Here is a 19,696-nt window from a genome sequence, read left to right as displayed (position 1 = left end):
GTACATTAATGGTTGTTTCCATGCGTCAAGAGTTACAGGACAGTGCTGAAAATCGTGCGTGTATGTCGCCCAATTCAACTGGTAATACTGATACAGCTTTATTAGCATACTCTAATTGTGCATAAATCAAGACAGAGGTTCTTTGAACTAAAAGGCGATAAAAATAAGGATTATTTCACAAACTTAAGAAAGATTCCTGATAAAATACTTAAAAACTTTTTTTTCTTGTCAGTAAATATATTTTCAACACTGTTCAGTTTTAATTTACACTGCAAGGGGTCTCCCCACAAAAGTTCAAGATTCACAATTCTCTTCCAGAGAGCTCATGGTTGTCCTTCATTTGTGGGGCATTCTTTCGAGATGAGACACGGCACTGATGAAATTGTATTGTTTTAATTTTTCATTTTCATTTATCCTTGATGAAATAATTATTTCGTTTTATTCACGCACATATCCTGCATCTGATGTCAGCGACAACAAAGTTGACTTAAGAGGAGGCGAAGAAGTCTTTTAGCCAGGTAAAATTAACACTGTCAAGATCAGCGTAATGTTCTCCGGAATTGAGTTGCCTGCTTTGCAAAACAGCACTGTCTGTCGTTTCCATCGAAGAGTCATGAACTTGCCCGGAAGCTCCTTCGGTAACACGCGTTGTTTCTACGTCGCTGTCTTCATCCTCATCCATACTTTCAACTGCAGGAGAAAAAAAATTATAAAAAACAAACCAAAAAAACAAGAATTGCTCTATTAGTTAGAAATAAATCAGTTAAGTGATTGAAATGAGCGTCGACGGTAGTTGAAATCGCACTAATTTTGCTTCACTCGCCTCTGAGATTGTTCGGCAGAAATCACCTTACTCCTGGAACAAATCAGATTCAAAATTAAGACTAACACCACTTCATTATCCGTGGTTTACTGCGGATCATTCCGCTGACCGATGGTTACTTTTAGTTCTGACAGGCTTCTCTTAATATCTTCCAGTGTTTTGATTGGCCATTGCGACTACTCCTGTTTAGGTTTTACGACATTTAAGCGCTATAGTGGTGATAGGTCACTATGGGCTGTAAGTCACACAAGGTGTGACAAATTTTCAGCAAAGGCCCTGAAAAACTTACCTTCGTTTTCATCATCACTATTCTTGTCATTATCTTGATCTTCCCTGAAGAAGTCGAAAAAATAAAGAAAACAAATGTTTGATATTAGAATAAGTGATACGAAATTTCACAAAAAAATAGACCTCATGGCCTATTTCCGCTCATCAATTTTATCCTTTTGCACATGTTATTTGGTATGCAGCGCTTTTCCCAGCAGTCTATGCGTAACGAAACTCAGCTTACATAATACTTGGAAAAGAAAATGTTACCTTGGCGCGGATTGAAACTCAGCTTACATAATACTTGGAAAAGAAAATGTTACCTTGGCGCGGATTGCTTGCTGACCAGCAGTGACTGCAGAAATGATGAGCAAATAGAGGAAACTGAAGGAAGAACATGAGAAGGGGTCTGCAGCATCTGCAAAGAAAGAAATCCACATTCGAGCTCGTTACGGTAAGCAATATTTAAGAAGCCTAAATTTTGGAATCAAAACACTTCGAACCAACCTGTCTGACCACAGCGCTTGATGGATTTCCCCTGACACCTTTACCGACGCGGTGATCTGAAGTGGACTCCGCTCCTGAAACAGAGATAAATTGATAACCTTCATTGACGAAGTCAAAAAATGATAATAGTGATGATAAAAAGAAGACAAAGATAAATGAAACGTGGAAAGAAGCCGTCCATGGCTGGAATGAGAATTGAGATTTACGAGTGTTGGTCGAGGATTTGACAGGAAAATATTGCCACGAAGAATACAATCGCAGATTATAAGCCGTAGGAATGAAGGCGATAACCAGACCGTAGATCACGAAAGACAGCTGCTGTCTTCATCACTTACTACTCTTCGTTGACTGTCCGAAGATCTTATAGAATTCAGTTTGCTCTTCTGGCTTCGCAGCAGATTCCTGAAATAAAGCAATGTCAAAAATCACGTCATTGACTGATTGGCTCATGTAAGTTTAAAGGAAAAGTCAAGCATTACTCAAAGCCTAAAGCACTGGCTTAATAAAAGGATCTCAATTAGGGCGGGGTGGGGGTGTGGAAACGGTTCGCTTCTATTAATCCACTTTTTGCCAGGCGACAATTCGATAGAAATAAAGAAAGGAAAGGTAGAACAGATGTGGTAGTTTATTCAATTGGAAACAGCGGCACTGACTTTTAAGTGGACAAAGTACCATTCCTACGGAGAAAAATTCTTAGAGGTTTGACGATATGTCTGTTTTAATTCAAGATTAGAGCTCGTTTTTCTTTATTTCGACTGTTTAACATTAAAACCTTTTAAAAAATTAAACAAAAAAAAAAACAAACAAGCAAACAAACAAAAATAAAGAGGGAAAACGACGTGACCAAAAAAAAATCATTAAGATCAATAACAAAGTTTCACAGTGATGATATTGATTATAACATTACAAGGAGAAATTACGAATTGGTCGTTCCTGAGGGTGACTTAGAGGCCTCTTGCAGTTACTCACCTGTGACTTGACTGGACTCTTTTTATCTTCTGATTCACCAAAATCCAATGTGAACAGTTTCTGAAATGGAAAAAGGTAACGTTAAGTCCTATAGCTTGCATTTGACAGCTTTTACATGTAGATCGCTCACGTGTTCGCTGATAAAAACGTCATGGTTTCTCGCGCAAAACCGAACTGCATCAGGTACTCAATCAAAAACTGTAAGTTTTTTCCTCAACACTGATAAAAACCATATAAACTTACGGCAATTTTCCCATACCTGCTCCTGATTCAAGAAGTAAAGTTTCGACATTTTGAACGATTTCCCATTTTTGTTGCTGCATAAAACGCTTTCCCTGTCGAAGACCGCTGACACCACATCCGACCTCCTGGACACAGAGGACTGAACAGCTACAGGATGAGGGGAGGCTGGGTCGAAAATGTACACTATAATTAAAAAAAAATATATGGCCACTTTTAACAAAGTTAAATAGTAATTACTTCTTGTCTCTGTTTCCCAACTTCTTTTAAACACGCTTTGGTTGTTGTGAAGACAAAACTCTCAGTTTCCTTGTTCTTGTTGCTCAGAATATAAATGGCGCCGGTAAATGGCTTGAAACCAGATAAAATTCTGATAGTAGGTGCGTTTGATGACCAAAGTGTGGAATGTCATCCGTTCATGCCACGGAAACGGGAATAAGCTGTCTCCGTTTAGTCTCAACGACTGAGGGAAATTCTCTGTCACTTAGACTAGAATTTCCTTTCTGTTTATGGCAAAGTACATCCATACTTCCTGTTAAGTGTCTCAAATAAAGCCATTTTTTAAACATGAGTATCGAACCTTTAACGCCCATCTGCTAGTTAGCTATTTCGAAGATTTTGGTCTTACGTCAGGACAAATTCTCCCCGTTTATGAACTTCGTAAATCTCAGCACCTTTTTGCTCAACAGTGTATTTAGGTTGTAAAATAAATTTGCATTCTAAGAGTAAATGGGTTTTAAGAATTACAAGCAAGATTCAGTTCACTGAGATCAGACGGATGATCTTAAAACCAGAACGACGATAACAAGGCCCACTTACAGTGTGATTTGTTCTTGTTGAATGAAACGAAAACACAAATCAGATTTGTTTGTGGATCAGGCAGTAAACACGTCACAGGGGCTTCCACACTCCACCAAACTAAAAGAAAAGAAAAACACAAATAATCAGCGTGGAAAGACTGTTTGTCCAAATTAATCACAGAGTGTACAAGTTAATATTAGTCGGTCTCTTCCATAGTCTTCTGCGCGGCCGTTGTTCTGGCATCATCACGCAACACGCTTCGTGTAATACTCAGTGGTGGTGAAGGAAGGGGGGGGGGGGGCTGGGGGACGGAAATTCTGGGGAACCGGGAGGTACAGGCCCCTCCGCACCCCCATTAGACCTGTGAGTATTTTTACTACTTGCCTGACGCCAAAATTCTTAAAAAAAAGAATCCCATAATTCTATTCAACTTCGAGTATTTAAAATTTACTACTCCAAAAATTACTCGAATTACTTCCGACGCTCAATTGGAAATTCTGCGTGTTTACTGAGGTAAGCAAAGCAAAGCAAAGCAACACAAATGCAGTTCTCGAATTCCTTTCCACGTTCAACTGAAATTAAACTGAACATTTCTACTCACCTGTACAGGAGAGAAGATTCCACACAGTTAGATACCGATTGGTGATGGAGACCAAGTACTGTGAGGAGCTGTTATGTCCAAACTTGATCCGCCTTTAAAGGGAACAATACATAAAACAGTAATTCACAAAATAAGGGGGGAATTTTGTAAAGAAACTATGGTGTTGCTCCAGTAGGGTTATAGTAAGATAATTTGGTATGATCAACTGAGTCGATAAAGTACATTGGCCACCGTACAGAAATTACAAAACTAATGTTTCGGGCTTTAGCCCTGTCCATTTGCTCCGATTAAAGCGCTTACTCTCACAATGTCATTTTTAGAAATTCTCCACAATAACTTACAAACACAACTCAATTATTCAATGCTACATGTGCTATCATCAACGTACAGGTGTGATCAATTCATATATGCATTATACAAATTTCATAACCATTTATAGGTTCCCTGGAAAGAGATGTTTTGTTATTTTCTTGGGTAATGCTGTAGAGACATAGAATGAAGTCTGCCAAGCGACCATATAGAAAATGTTTTTCTTGGCTCCTATTTGACTCAGAGAAGTACGGACAACTGCTCTGAGCTTCGAAAGGGCCGAGTGGCATTCAGAACACCTGTGCGTGTAACACGCATGTAATTGAGTGTAGATGAGTTAATAACAAACTAAAGAATTGTGCGAACAAGTAATATGACGTATCTGACGTGACGTAATATGAAGTCTTACTTGATCTCCTCATCAGGGTAGGGTAAAGCTAGAGTCTTTCTCAGCTCATTTGTACTTGGGGTCCATAGAGTGATAACCTACATGTAAAATAAAAATAATGATGATAAAAATAAAAAATATTGTTTCCTTGATAGTTGAACCATATAGTTTTATTATTTTGTAATTTTACGACTAACATGGTTTGTATAGATAAAAACATGATTTCGAGTGCAATTTTAAGTTAATAGGCACAAGTGAATTTTTCAAAGACAACAAAATTGCACGAGCGAGTAGTGTTCGTGTAATTTGTAGTTTTTGAAAAATTTATAAGTGCTCATTTACACCAAATTGCACTCGAAATAACATCGTTACTTGTTAATAACTTACATGAAAAACGCATCACAGATACTCAAGACCGACGACATTTTGGCAGCGCGCGCGCCATTTATAATTTGCACTCATGTTACAACTTTGCACTCGAATTACATGAGAATGCACTCGTTTTCAGCCAATCAGACGCGCGTACTTTTTCCATGTCTATTACTCACTGCATAATTACAGTTTAAAGTGCAGCTTGCCAATACGTACATGTATGAAAAAAAGCTATTAGGACCGAGCTAAATGTACCATCCCACAATGTAAAAAAAGGAATGAGTTCATTTAGAACTTGGTTTCTTTGCAACACTTGCCTCCATCAATGAATCAAGAAAAAGGAAAATATTATTTTCCTGGGTAATGCTCAGTAGTCAGATGGGGGGCTACCAAGCGACCTTTGGAAAATTTTCTTCTTGGCACCGTTTTGACCCAGGAACAGCAATGTTACACTGTAATGGGCTTCGATAGGGCCTCTTATTGTACTAACAGACGAATATTGGCCTAATAAACCTGAGTTGAAGACATAGAGAATGAGGAACACAAGAAATACAGGGACAGAGGAATGAAGGAATGAAAAAACGCGGGAATGAACACAGTGATAAAGCAACAAAACCAATGAACAACGAAACGAATGAACGAAGAAAGGAAACAAGGAAAGAACAAAGGTAAGAATAAACAAACAGGTGAACGACCAAAAAATACAAGTACAAAAGGACACAAAATGAACACATGCACAAGGGAGTCAATGGAAGAATGAAAGGAAGAAAAAGGAAAAACAAACAATGGTATAAGTGATATGAGAACCCAGTACAATACATTAACCCTTTAACCCCCAAGAGTGACCAGTATCTAATTTCTCCTTACAATATCACCTCTGAATTACACATTAATGTCATGAGAATAAAGGAAATGATCACCAACTAAAGAAATTCTTGATTGTTGGACTAATTCTCCCTGTCAGCACCTTAGTAAATGTACAGAGAACAGTATGAAGAATATAAATACTGATCTTAGGGTTTAAAAAGGTTAATGAGCCAAGAACCTTATCATAAGCCACTGCTAGGAGAGATCCATCCTGTGAGAAAGCTGCATCTTGGCAAGGCTTGTCACCATAGTAACCAACTGATTGACAAGACCAAGAGTATTCCTTCCCTGAAAGTACAGATAAGATGGTTACACATTACCCTACAAACAGCATACCATTCAAGGCTGCAAAAAAGGGCAAAAATAAATTCACATGTATGTTGTGATAGTATTTCGGATTTTTACACAAAGATAAACCATGTCCTTCAATGCAATCAGCGAAAGTTTTAAGGGTGGAGGGAAGGTGAGCAAAATGAAGGGGGGGGCAGGAGGGGTTTTGTTGAGTAATTCATATTTTTTCTGTCCACTTTGAAAACACTATAAGTAAGTCATACATCAAGGTGTCCATAGGCATCAAGCACTGCTAAATAGTATTGAAATGTTAAGCAGTTTTTGTGATTCTCCTTGAAATTCTTGATTTACTTCTCCCGTCAGGAAATTCCTCAAGAGTACAGTATGTGGGATGCATCTCGAACGGTCTTAGTTTTTTTCTTTCCTTTCAATCCCACACATCCTTCTTGAAATTTTCTGTACATTAACTTTTTCATACATGTGTACCTTTGATAGCTGTTTCTTCAGCCAAAAGCCAGATCTTGAATTTTCCATCCTTTCCAGCTGTCATGGCAAGAGGAGGTGTACTTTCATCTCTTTTCTGCTGAGGTTGAAACTGAATGGCTACAATCTTCTTATCATGAGGTGAATCAACACAGGTGTTTGTAACATAACTAAAAAACAAGAGAGAACAAGAAATAAAAAAATGACTGCACTGAACTGTGGACAAAAATGGCTAGCTTTGAAGTCTAGCTGGATCAGGCTGCATTCTTGTGCAAGACACTTCAATCTCACTGTGTCTCTTTCTGACCTATGAATATAATTAGGTACTTCTGAAAAGTCAAAGAATCACAACGAATTGCAAGGGATAACCTTGTGATGTACAGTATGAGGGGAAGCAGAGGTACTGCCTGATTCTTGATGCAACAGAAACAAGGTAAAGTTTCAGATGAATAGCTTCTCTGGTTTGCAAGCTGACTTTACCTAAAGTCACAAATATAGTAACTTACTGAAATTCAGGAAACAAAGATGCACTTGACAAGTCTTGTAGATGTAAGTCAGCTTTTATCAATATTCAATTAATGGATTAATGATCATACCACTGATCGCTTTGGTTGTATTCCCAGAATTTGAGTCTCAATTCCATTGCATTTTTCTTGTCATCTCTTCTTTCAACCTAATTAACAATTGCGATCAGTTTCAGAAACTAACATGTGTATTCAACATTAACAAACATTTAAAACATGTACATGTACAAACTGTATGTGTAAGTGTGAAAACAGTATAAAGACTGTGCCTAAAATTTCCCGTTACAAGTGCCTGGGTGCAAGGAGACATGTAGCTTGTATTTTCTAAATCTGTAATTGACTCAAAGAAAACAGCATCTTTCCCTGTGAACATGGACCTACATGTATGTAAAGTCATCAGGGAGTGGCTGAATACAGCCCTAACTCAACTGGATGCAACATCTGTACTTCTCTGTTTCACCAGGGTGCACCGTTGTTTGAGACAAGGTTTGTTTTTTTAATTAAACAAGTACAATATCTCTAAGGAGATCACATTGTCACCAGAATTCAATTCTCATTAATTTTTTCAGAGATAAGTAACTCACTGTTGCCAACCAGCTTCCACTGTCATTAAATGCCATTTGATCAACCTTGGTGCAGACTACTTGCTCCTTCTTTGTTCTGACAATAATGTTCTGTCTTACAACATCAAGCTGAGATTAAAAGTTTAAAAACAAAAAAACAAACAATAAATGGTTAAGATGCAATACTTTTTCTGCACAGATCTGGGACAAGTAAGATTTAACAGTTACAACTGCTGTAACATCTTAAATACTACACGTACATGTATCAGACATGTAAAGTATATTACAATCAAAAGAAAAAATTCATTTTGAATGTACACAATTTATGACAACATTATACGAAAGAATCAATTCTCCACTACAACAAATAATGTAAAAGTAATTCAGTCTTCACATATTTCATCTAAATTATTTCAGGTAAATAACTTACAGAAAATGCATGATGATCACTTTGTGGAAGGTAAAACTGTAGAACACCAGGCTTGTTACTTGTCACTAGGCCTTTTGAGCGTGGATCATACACAATGCCAGCAAAAAGATTATCAACTATAAAAAGACAAAAGAGACAATACATTGCACAATCATGTACATTGAGTACAATCAAGTAGAAAACACAAAAAGGTAGTCTGTTTTTCTCACAATATGGAGCAATTAAAGTTTTTGGCAAGAAGAGATAAGGGCAGTAATAGATTGTAATGACAAGAGAATGCTGTAAGAGACTGTTGCTGAACAAAATTTCCTTTCAGTTTGATAATTTTCCAGAAAAGGAGAGACCAAAAGTTCTTGCCTCTTTATCTTCAAATGCTTTGATAGCCTCCTATTATATCAGCCAGAGTGCACTTTAAAAAAAGTGCTTTCCATTGCACACCATGAACAAGAAAATAAATGTAATTTTTACATTTGAACAATAATTATGCATTTATGCCATACAACCATTATGGCTGATGTTTAATTCAAGTTCAAGGGATACCTACTTTGCCTCAATCCCTGAATTGTCCGTTTAATCTTCCATTCAGTATTGTTAACTAATCTAATAACTGAAATTTAAAAAGATACAAACAATTAATGATACTGTATTTGTTGACATCTTTTCAAAGAGGAAGAAACCAATCCCAGGCATAGAATGTTAACTTAATTGGGACAATTACCAAAACAAAGCAGCTAGTTAAGAGATTGTCATCTGAGTGGTACTCATTTCATGTATAGTCATGCCTCATTATTTAAAAAAATTTCATTACTTTTCAAAAGTTACAAGATGGTCAAAGGTAAGTCCACAAATTTCATTTTCTGTAGTACAATTGCATGATTGTACATGTAATTCTTAGCCCCCCCCCCATAGATGGGGTGCAAGTCTATCTGAGATTACCCCCCCCCCCCTCTCTCCCCCTGTATTTTGTTGGGTTTTTGACCATTTGCTGATGTCCTAAGACATTCCTGGGCAGAGTGGGGTGGTGTGACTAAAGACATTGCCTCAAAACACAACAAAATAGACCCAACAAGGGATTGAACCTAGCTCTTTCCATCTTGACTCCAGAATGTTAACCATCAAGCCTCTGAACCTTTCACTTCTTAAATGATGTTTAATAAAATTAGAATCATTTTGATCATAGATGAGACCTGCTGCCCATAAATGACTGACAACATACCATTTTCTCTTTGACTGACAGCTGTCAATGAATCATCTGGACTGATAGCAAGATGGTTTATAGGAGTGCTTAACCTGGGAAGGAAGACTTGGTGATCTGTCTTATACTGCCACAACACCAATACACCTTCCTCTCCACCAGAAAACATATTTGAACCTGAGACATGTACAACATAATGAAATGCCTATCAAATATGGTGCTGTATGTATTTATGATGTCAATCTAGTTGTGCAATCAACTTCATACAGTATACGCACATGTATGTGCAGCTGCACTCTAAGCTTTCTAGTTTAGTTGCCATGACAGCTTTAAATAAAGTTGAGCTGAGAGTCTTCAGCATAGCTCTCAGTAGGACTATTGTAAGTAAAAGTGATTTGCCATCAACAACAGTCCTGTTCAGTCCTCACCAAAAATCATTCTCCATGATCAACTGATCTCCCTTAGTTCAAACTGTTTTATTGTCAGTAAGATGTGAACCCATTCAGTACAGTATTGCTTAAAGAGAAGCTTTTTTTAAGTCTGTAGAGAGAGACTTGTAGCTACCACTTACTCTGAGGTAAACATAATATAATACAAGCAAGTAAACAAAAAAAGACAAGTCAAATCATCTTACCATCGTGAGAAAAAATAATATCAGAGACAGGATTAGGATGCCAGTGAAGAACTGAAGTAGCAGGACTTTCTAACTGATCCAAACCTTGCCTAATAACAGAAAGCACAGTCATGTACATGTGTAAGGTCTGCAAAACTTATTACTGCGTTATCCACTCAGAGACCATAATTATCACAAAGAACCCAAAGACACTGTAGAGGGCTGAACACATGCAGAAACTGCAAATTGTTCAGGCATTTTAATTCAGATATTTACAAGCAAACTTCACCATTTCATAAACCATCCTTTATCCTTTGTGCATGACCATAACTTAAATAATATTAAAGTACCCACTAATTCCTGCATCTTTTAAGTTTAAGGGTTTACCTTAAACACAGAAGGTAAAAAACAAAAATGCATGCAGTCTTTTTACAAAGAGTTAGACAAATTTCTCTACATGTATATCATAGTCTGGTAATTCCACAACAATCATGTACACCACCACCATAATTAGTTGGGGAAACTACATTGTACTGAATAAATTACTGACTTTGTAGCTGACTTAATCAGAACAAGCTACACGTAATTCTAAAAGTCTGGAGGTAAATTTAATCAAATGTACTAATATTCATTCCACTTCACACCACTTTGTTGTGATCCTTGAAAGACAAACTTAATTGATACCTTTGGACAGGCATACATATACAACATGTAGACTTTCATCAGCACGTTCATGTTGGACATTTTGCAATCTGGTCATGAGGAATCCTTAGCTACTCACCACAAAATAATCTCCCCACTACCACATACACCAGTAGCAACACAAGCTTCTAAAGGATGAAAGGCTGCACATGAAAACTGTATGCGTCTGTATGAAAACCTGGCAAAAAAAACAACAAAATAACAACAAAACAAAGAATTATTATTAAAAAGAAGTACAAGAAACTGTAAACTACAATTACTGTAAAATACAGTGAGTTCTTCACCTACTATCCTATGGTCTAAATGATACACACTATGCAAAACCACACCAAAATGGGGTAAAAAAGCACCACTGACAATAATGATGAACACCGTATTTGAGAATGAGGACTTACAGTACATGTAATTTTGAAGTTGTTCTAAGTAAATTTGTCCTACTAAAAGGTAAAAATGCATACTTCTCAGTCAAAATTTTTTAGCGCATGTATTGAAAACTGCATGAACCATTTCTCATGGGGTCATCTCAGACAAAGCATGGCTTTGTAAACGTATCTTTTAAGTACAAGTACATTTACACTTTAATGCAAAGCACATCACTTACGTATTTAATTTTCCAGAGAGGAAGTTCCACAAGTGTAGATTGTTTTCCTTCACAGTTGCTAATAAGTTGCCCTGGTTGAAAAGAAAACAAAATTTTCATTAGTGCATCCTCAAATAACATGTAAATTGAGGAGACTTTGAGGCAAAGAAGGAAATTTAAATTAAGCTCCTACAACCATGTGCCAAACTATTGAAGGAAAAAAGGGTAATAATTTGAAAGGTCAAAAAGTAATATTCAGAACCAGTAAATAGTGGATTTTGATCCATTTTCCACTTGTTCATCCTTACTCTGTTGAATATTCATTAGCACTTACATCACCACTCATTGTAGTCTGTTTGGAGTTGCCTGATGTATGAAGTATCACTTTTAACTTTGGTTTGTCAACTTTTTTACAATATCTTGGATTGTACACAGACAAGCTGTACTCTTCTGGTTCAACAAGCTTTTTTTTCTTTTCTTCCTTTGATTTTCTCTTCTTACCTAAGACAGTAAGCAACAGATTCTAAGTTCCACAGCTCCAGCTCAACTCTTCTATTCTCTATAAGGTGACCTGGGCTCATAATGGGTCACCAGAAATAAAATTTGAGCCAATAAATTTGACTTCATACGTGTATTTGTGTTTTGTTTTGGGATGTTAGCACAATAACTCAAAGCATAATACGCAAACAAACAAGTAGAAAGAGGCACATTCTTATAAAAGAAAACAGCAGAACATTCAATTTTTTCATTTCTTGTGTGCACATGTTTATCTCAACTAACCTCTTGACCATAAACACCTGGCAACCTAAAGTTTTTGCCTTGCTACACAACCATCAAACATAGGTTTCCCAATTGGTGACAACCATTCCATATTTAATGTTTTGAAATATGATCTTAAACCTTTTTGACTTGCCACATTAAAGGTGCTTGTGCATGTAATATACTGTATGTGTACCTTCTAGACAGGTTCAGATGATTGAGATAGATGACCACACAAATAACTAAACACCGTTAAACAAACCAGTAAGCAGATTTGAAACTCTTACAACTACCAATTGAAATTTAAGGCAATGACATATAGTCTACAAGGTTCTTTACCTTTACATGAGGTTTGCTTTATCAAGAACACCGATTCATTATGTACTGAGTGAACCATCAATCCTACTAAAGAACCCTCAAATCTGTATTTCTGTTGAAAAATAACCCATCAATTCTGTAAAATCTAACACCAAAAATATACAAAACACAAATCCTGATGGTAAAGTGAATACAGAGTAATTATGTGTACATTGTGGTTAAAATATAGTTTTGATTTACAATTTCACAATCAAAATCAGTTTAACCCTTTAACTCCCATAAGTGACCAAGACAGAATTTCTCCTTCCAATATCAATTCAATGTCAAGCAGACAAGTGATGAGAATATAGAAAAATATCAGTAAGTTGATCCAATACCAAATTCTCCAAACTAACATCACAAAAACTGTATGGCAGACAGTAAAGAGCATTATTAATGAGATCTTGGGAGTTAAAAGGTTTATGATTTGTTTCCTTCAATTTCAGAATAAGGTGACAATTACAAAAAAAGTGAAATCAAAAGAAAACTGATATGAAAAATTCTAGAGCCACTGAAAAGTTTGAACACCAGCATATTAATTGTCCTTGCCAAAATAACTTTATCTTAACTGCAACATAAATTGTACTTTGATCAGTGCTTACCTTTATAATCTGTCCATCTGTATAATCCCAATATATGACATCTCCACTGACTGCGCAGGAAATTAACTAGAGGCAAAACATGGACTTAACCTTTTATAATCTAAGAGTGATATGCATCTAATTTCTCCCAACAGTATCACTTCTCTATCAAATATTAGGTCATAGGAATAAAGGTATTGGTTAGCTCAAGGAGCCCTTGACTTTTAGGTTAATTCTTCCTGTTAGTACCATAGATATGTATTAAAATAGTACAGAGAACTTGCCAACTGATAATAAGTGTAAAGGGTTAATGGAAATGTTCACTGCATCATGAAATCCTACATTTAACCCTTTAATTCCCATGAGTGACCAAGACAGAATTTCTCCTTTATGATATCAATACAATATCAAGTAGACAAGTGATGAGAATAAAGAAAAATATCAATTAGGGGATTATAAGTTGATCTAATACCAGATTCTCCAACTAACATCCCAAGAACTGTTTGGCAGACAGTAAGGAGAATTACTAATGACATCTTGGGAGTTAAAGGGTTAATATACAGCTTGTGATGCAGTAACCAACACAAATTCAAATAGGAAAACAAATTCAAACTGTACACAGACCCACATCTACAACGATTTAAACAGCAAACCCCAAGGTGGACTGTTTACATGAAATTCAAACCCTTTGAAAGTACAAGTATTATCTACAGTAATCACAATAGTTTAAGATGACACCGAATTTGGTAATTAATACTGCAACAAAAACTGCTCTTGCTTTTTCACAGGACAATGAACACTATTCAGTTCTTATAGACAAAATACATGTAGATTCCATGTAATTGCCTGCGTATGTACAGTACAAAGAGATTGCAGATAAAGTTAAAATGTAGTAAGAACAAGAGAGGCACATAAGGTGTAGCAGAGTGTGTCACTGATGTTCTTACCACCTTTTTACATATTCTGTAATCTATTATTGGAAAGAGTTATGGTGTATAGTGTATAGTGTGATAAATAATTACTGCATTACTGAATGATGTAAAAGTACTGTTATCAAGTAACATGATTGCACTAGGTTATTAGATAGTTGATCGTTGACTACAGGCAGGGGTAAAATTTCCGCACAGCCCCATACTATTGTAAAACAAATCTGTTTTCCCAATGGCAATGTATTGTTTTTGTCATTGTTTTCTCTATCCAACAACTGAATGCATAATGTAGTATGGGGCTGTGCGGAAATTTTACCCAGGCAGGATATAGAAACCAGTCGAAGAGTTAGAGTTTGCACTAAACGAATACACAACACATGGCTACTCAGAATCTCTTGGTTTCATATCGTAAAGAAAAGTGTTGGTAATGGTAATGTTATCTGTGTCCGTCCCCTAATACATCATAAGGAAGAACCAAAATAAAAATGATCGTATAATTCAGTTTATTATAGAAAGGTATATATTATAAGACTACGTAAGCTTAAAATTGAAATTAATTCACTGCACTGCACAGAGCTCGCGACTTAAAAATCCTCCACAATCTAACTCGCTACCTGTACGAACCTGTAAGTGATTTTTAGGGTTGATTTTAAAGTCTGTAACTTTTCCTTCGTGTCCTTGGAGTTCTCGCAATAAATCTCCCGTTAACGTGCTATACACACGTATTTTTCGGCCGCAAGAGCAAAATAAGATCCTGTGGACATTAACAAACAATCAGGACTTCGACGCCACGACTTAAATGAACTTTGCGATTTACGACACGGAATGACGCGATTGATAACATACTTGGAGTCTCTGCTGAACACTGTTCGGTGAGATACCAGAGATTCACCCCCAACAAGGCGAACCGATCCAAACCGTTCAGATATTTCGTCTTCCTCGGGCACCATTTTGAAAATCTGCACGTGGTAAGCTTAGTAGTGCTCAGCGGTTATGTGGAGTAGTAAGGTAGATACGTCATGTTTTCCATTTCGAGGAAGAATTTCAAGATGGCTGACGAAAACGCATGGGAACCCTTAGTTGAGACTTTGACAAAGTCTTTTTCGAATTTATCACCGCAGATTTTACCTGGAATGCATGACGTGAAAAAGGTTGTATCATTAGTTCAAAATTTACTCTAAAGAGGGTTTCATACCTTCAGGTTTAAATGTGAGCTTGTAAATTCACCGTTTTGCTACAACTAATAAAAGATTATTTCGAAGGTCTTACAAGCTCTTCAGTCTGGTTTGAACGATCCTCGTGAAAGCAGGGCGGAATTAGAGGTATGATTAAAGTTTTTAGTTAAACTAGGAAATTCGTAGTTGTCCTTTCTAACTTTATGGATACATAAAAGTGAGATACATCTAACATTCGTAAGATCACGACTGTGTCGACGTCATTTTTGAAGCAAAAATAAATATATATCTGCTACGCACTTTTGTGCCTGTTTCATGTATTTTTGTGTTCTTTAAGAATCGTGTGCTTATTTTTTGTTTTCCCAGCTTGAGGCTGCTTAACATTTCAAGACTCCATATCAATTGTTGCTTATTTGTATATTACCATTGTCTTATGAGTCCTGATTTATCTGTGAATGTGAAAATTCCGTAAAGAAAAGAACGCATCTCATCCATAAGATGTCGTTTGTGAGACATGCAATGTACTTGAGCAGCCATTTTGATTTCCGTTTGCCCATTTCAAACCACGTGATCACATAGCTAAAAAAGTCCATTGGCTACAACTTTGCACATGTGTAATAACTTTGCAATCATGTTACATGAAAAATGCACTCCTTTTCAGCCAATCAGAACTGCATGAATTTTTCATGTATATTATTAGTAGTGTAACAGACTGAAGTTTTGTTAATGAGTGGGAGTGGTATGAGAAATAATATACATTTTATATGTTTGAAGATCCATTGTAAATGGTGTGGCAAAGTAGTTTCCAAGGACAGTGAGACTTTGGACATCCCACAGGATTCTGTGGTGAGTAACATTTATTGCTCAACAACCCAAAAAGTCAGGTACTCTTTGCTTGGGAAGAAAAAAGGATTAATGCATTGAATTTGTATAATATGCATCTTTTTAATTTGTCAGAAAACTGTGGAAAGGATACTAACTTGGCATATAGATTGGACTAAAAGGATTCTGAAGATTAAAGGGGCAGAGGTTAGTTTTGAAACTTTAATAGATTTCGTTTCTCCTGTAGGAGGGAATATGGATTGCAAACATTTCTCCATCATATGACTTGACTGGTAATCATGCTTATTCTTCATCTGTGGTGGCAGCCTTTACATTAACATTGTCATTTGTCATTTCTTTGCATAGAAGACACCTAAGTTTTAAAGCCTTTCTCAGAGGAAATGTGTGATGTTCTTGAGTGACACAATGTTACACTGTTCATCTTAGTTTACACATAGGAGCATCACTGGGTAGAAGAGGCAGTGTCAGAGAAATTTGAGAAATTACCAGTGGGAGTTGTTGTGAATGTAGACTTTTGCAAAGTTCCTTTTTGTTGGGCATGACAGAGTCCATGGTCTGGGGGAAAAAGACTTTTCTTTCCAATGTAATATCATTTTAATTTTTTACATGGAGACAATAGTTTTAAATGAAAGTTTGGCTTTGTTTGCTTGGTTGGCTTGCTAAGTCTTTGCCCTTTGTGGGAGCACTAGGTATCTAGGTAGGCTGTCAGAGCTGTTAAAATATGGAATGCTTATCACCTTTGGAAAAAAGCCGTCTGGTCCATACTCCTTACTTTGTTCCTTTCATCAAAATGATCCACACTTGAAATCACATGTTCTTACCAGTATTCCAAAGTATACTATAATATTCTCAGACAATCCCTGAATTGCTTTCATTTAACATTGTAGTTTTGTTGTCAAGATTGTCATTTGCTGTTGAACCTTGCAAAGCTACTGAATTTCCTGTTGTCTTCAGATAACTCTTCAGACAGTGCAAAGGTATGTTGGCTTGAATTTTCCTGCCTGTGCTTGGAATACTTCAGTCAATGATAGACCCTAAGGGCTCGTTCTTTGCACAAGGTCTAACCCAAACCACAGTTTTACGCAAGTAGAGGGCCTTACATATTCTCTGTAAGAGGGTTGTTTTAATGAAATGAATGCCCTTCCACTATTAGCTTTCAGCCCTCTTGAAACTGTTTGCAACAATAAATGCTCAGATAAAATACTCAGCTTAATTCCAGATAGTTTAGGAAGCAGTTTAGTTACATGACAGCTAAACTTTGTTTAAACAACAGGCCCTTAGGGTTTTCATTAGTAGATATAGCAGGAGAATTCCAATACTTCACAGGAAATATTCCCCATGTCTGAAAAAAATAGTACTCACTTCATCTAGATTTAGTCAGAGATTTCTGAGTAGAAGCCACAGAATTGTATGGTGTAGCGAGATAACTCTCAAATTTATGTCACCTTATTAATACCCATCTCCCGAAATGGTAGCAAATTTAAACTTTATCATTGTGATAAGGAAAGCAACAAGCGGGAAATTAAAGGAGGAAATACAAGATAAGATTTCAAGCATCTAAAATATCATCTTCAATTAATGAAAAGTTGAAACTGTCATAGTTTGACAATTTTATTTCCTTGAATAAAGCAGCCACGCCCTAATAAGCTCCCACACTCTAACAAGCACCCACCCCCACCCCTCTTGGTCATAATATCAAACCAAGTGCCTTTCTTGACCTCTTGAAAGAGTGCCCTCCTCCCTTCTTCTTCACTTTCATAAAATTAGGTTAAGAGGAAAACTTATTCTTAAAAGTTTTTGAGCTTAAAACACAGTAGAATAAGTACAGGTCAATAAATTCTTTAAAATGTTCTCCCTCCCTTAAGCGCCCTCCATCTGATAAGCGCCCTGTGTACATAAGTTTTCCAGACCAATTACTTTAAACTCAAATGTTTTCTGTTAATTTTTCCAATTCCTCTCCAGCTGTATTCTTTGGCCTCCCACTTCTGTCAAATAAATGGACACACATCTCAGTCAGGAGAAGACGACATCATGTTACTTCAACAAGCTGTATCTGTTGTTCACTCTCTCCATGTGCTAACAAAGTAGGCATTGTACTGAATGATTAACATAGCAGTTGTATCTTCTGTACCTCTCCAGACTTTTTCCAGACAGAAATGCAAGAGAGGACACATTGTGACGAGGCTAGATGAAACTGTACATGTAGCAATATTTCCCATTCTAATTCACGACGATAGGGGATTAATTTTCTTCAACTGTTTCTAGAAACATGCCGGATTTGCAAATTCAAGGACCAGATGGCAAAAGCGTCACATTGGACACTGTTTGTGACGTGTTAAACTATTTTTCTCCACGTTTGATGTCAAGCTCTTCCCCAAGGTCTGCATCAAAAACAAAACAGAAGAGGATAAAAGCGAAAAGGTTAAACGACGATCTTAACATCACCAAGAAATTAGATTCCTCGATGACTGAGCTTAAAACGAATTCTACAAAGAAGAAAAAGATGGGAGTGGCTTCTGAACCTCATGTTAATGGAAATCACACCAGCGATGATGAAGGCGCGGTTGAGGATGATCATGCCAAGGAAACATTTGAGGTATGTTAGAGGTATATATTTCTGGTAGAGAAAAAGCTGGCGTTAGCAAAGCGAGCGGAGGGGGTGATTTTATGAAAGGTTTTAAAATCACTGGCGTGTCGTACATTTATTTCATAGGAACTTTTTATCAGTCTATTGACTTAAACAAAATGGACAGTTTCATTTTGACAACTACCTGTCACTTTACGTCAAGGTAATGCTTAGAAGTTAGGAGGAAGACAGTCTTGGATCACGGAGAGTTTCACGTGCGTTGTCGCTCTGGTGTTCGGTCTGCTACTCGATACTCGATTTTCAACCGAGAATTTTAAGTTTCATTACGTTTTCTTTCAGGGCTCAGCAAAAAGAAAACATCTTATTGTATCCGGAAAGAGGAAGAAAGGTACAGCTGGGAAAGTGAAACTCGGGAAAAAGAGGAGGTGACTTTCCGCCATTAAACTTAATTGAAAAGACATTACGGCCGGTTCGTGAAATGCGATCAAGTTAACCGTATTATTGACGTATAGTCTGTTTTTGGATGATCTCCACCCCAGCTCCCGAAGTTGTAATCGCCCAATCAAGAATAACTCTAGCTTGCGAACAGGCACTCATCATTAGCGCTGCGGAACGAGCGGGATCTGGCCTTCATTATCGTTCCCAGACCCCCCTGCGGACATTTTCGGACAAATTGATGACCCTTAGAGATGTAATTTGGCACAGGCTTCCGACATGATTACGTTTCTTATTTCCACTCAGTAATGCATTGTTTTTAGGTTCGTTAAAAGCAAGACAAATTAGTCAAGTTGTATCAGATTCCTGTACGTTTACTGGAAAGATAAAAGAATAATTATTATTTCTCTGCAGCTCTAACTTTTTAAGAGGACCACCTAACTTGCCCGCATACGATTTTTTTTTATAAAAACATCGATAAAACAGTTTTTTTAAAGTGTATTTC

General features: G+C 36.8%; 2 protein-coding genes and 2 non-coding genes across 4 annotated transcripts; 1 reads left to right on the top strand and 3 right to left on the bottom strand.

Annotated features, from left to right (window-relative positions):
• Positions 1-3: 3 nt before the first annotated feature.
• LOC131800082 (WD repeat-containing protein 75) lies at positions 4-15,113 on the bottom strand. Its single transcript, XM_066173306.1, has 25 exons — positions 14,998-15,113; positions 14,776-14,905; positions 13,244-13,309; positions 12,624-12,714; positions 11,860-12,026; positions 11,547-11,617; positions 11,025-11,123; positions 10,265-10,353; positions 9,652-9,807; positions 8,980-9,042; positions 8,436-8,551; positions 8,027-8,134; positions 7,515-7,591; positions 6,922-7,088; positions 6,323-6,432; positions 4,927-5,003; positions 4,209-4,300; positions 3,626-3,724; positions 2,826-2,992; positions 2,567-2,626; positions 1,933-1,999; positions 1,598-1,671; positions 1,414-1,508; positions 1,113-1,156; positions 4-690 (listed from the first exon to the last, which is right to left on the bottom strand). The coding sequence occupies exons 1-25, from the start codon at positions 15,099-15,101 to the stop codon at positions 488-490; spliced, it is 2,592 nt and encodes an 863-aa protein (XP_066029403.1). The 5' UTR covers positions 15,102-15,113; the 3' UTR covers positions 4-487.
• Positions 4,666-4,802, bottom strand: LOC131800097 (small nucleolar RNA SNORA16B/SNORA16A family). Its single transcript, XR_009341438.1, has one exon. It is a non-coding gene; the product is annotated as a small nucleolar RNA SNORA16B/SNORA16A family (small nucleolar RNA).
• LOC131800098 (small nucleolar RNA SNORA16B/SNORA16A family) lies at positions 5,621-5,756 on the bottom strand. The gene has a single exon (XR_009341439.1). It is a non-coding gene; the product is annotated as a small nucleolar RNA SNORA16B/SNORA16A family (small nucleolar RNA).
• A 79-nt stretch (positions 15,114-15,192) lies between the features above and the next one.
• On the top strand, positions 15,193-19,596 carry LOC131800075 (uncharacterized). The gene is made up of 8 exons (XM_059117752.2): positions 15,193-15,302; positions 15,414-15,473; positions 16,101-16,172; positions 16,284-16,355; positions 17,057-17,146; positions 18,132-18,253; positions 18,435-18,765; positions 19,096-19,596. Exons 1-8 carry the CDS (start codon positions 15,201-15,203, stop codon positions 19,183-19,185), a joined length of 939 nt encoding a protein of 312 aa, XP_058973735.2. The 5' UTR covers positions 15,193-15,200; the 3' UTR covers positions 19,186-19,596.
• Positions 19,597-19,696: the final 100 nt, after the last annotated feature.

Source organism: Pocillopora verrucosa, chromosome 10 (genome assembly GCF_036669915.1).
Source record: "Pocillopora verrucosa isolate sample1 chromosome 10, ASM3666991v2, whole genome shotgun sequence".
Lineage (NCBI taxonomy): Eukaryota > Metazoa > Cnidaria > Anthozoa > Scleractinia > Pocilloporidae > Pocillopora > Pocillopora verrucosa.
The sequence above is the reverse complement of the archived record's forward strand: the minus strand, read 5'-3'. Positions and strand labels throughout refer to the sequence as shown.

Excerpts from the sequence above, each read along its gene's own strand:
- LOC131800082 (XM_066173306.1), bottom strand. The coding sequence starts at position 15,101 with ATGGTGCCCGAGGAAGACGAAATATCTGAACGGTTTGGATCGGTTCGC. Across the intron at positions 14,906-14,997 it reads GTGTTCAGCAGAGACTCCAA|GATCTTATTTTGCTCTTGCG; the intron begins GTATGTTATCAA and ends TAATGTCCACAG. Across the intron at positions 4,301-4,926 it reads TACCCTGATGAGGAGATCAA|GCGGATCAAGTTTGGACATA; the intron begins GTAAGACTTCAT and ends TTCCCTTTAAAG.
- LOC131800075 (XM_059117752.2), top strand. The coding sequence starts at position 15,201 with ATGGCTGACGAAAACGCATGGGAACCCTTAGTTGAGACTTTGACAAAG. Across the intron at positions 16,173-16,283 it reads ACATCCCACAGGATTCTGTG|AAAACTGTGGAAAGGATACT; the intron begins GTGAGTAACATT and ends TTAATTTGTCAG. Across the intron at positions 17,147-18,131 it reads ACTCTTCAGACAGTGCAAAG|CTGTATTCTTTGGCCTCCCA; the intron begins GTATGTTGGCTT and ends ATTCCTCTCCAG.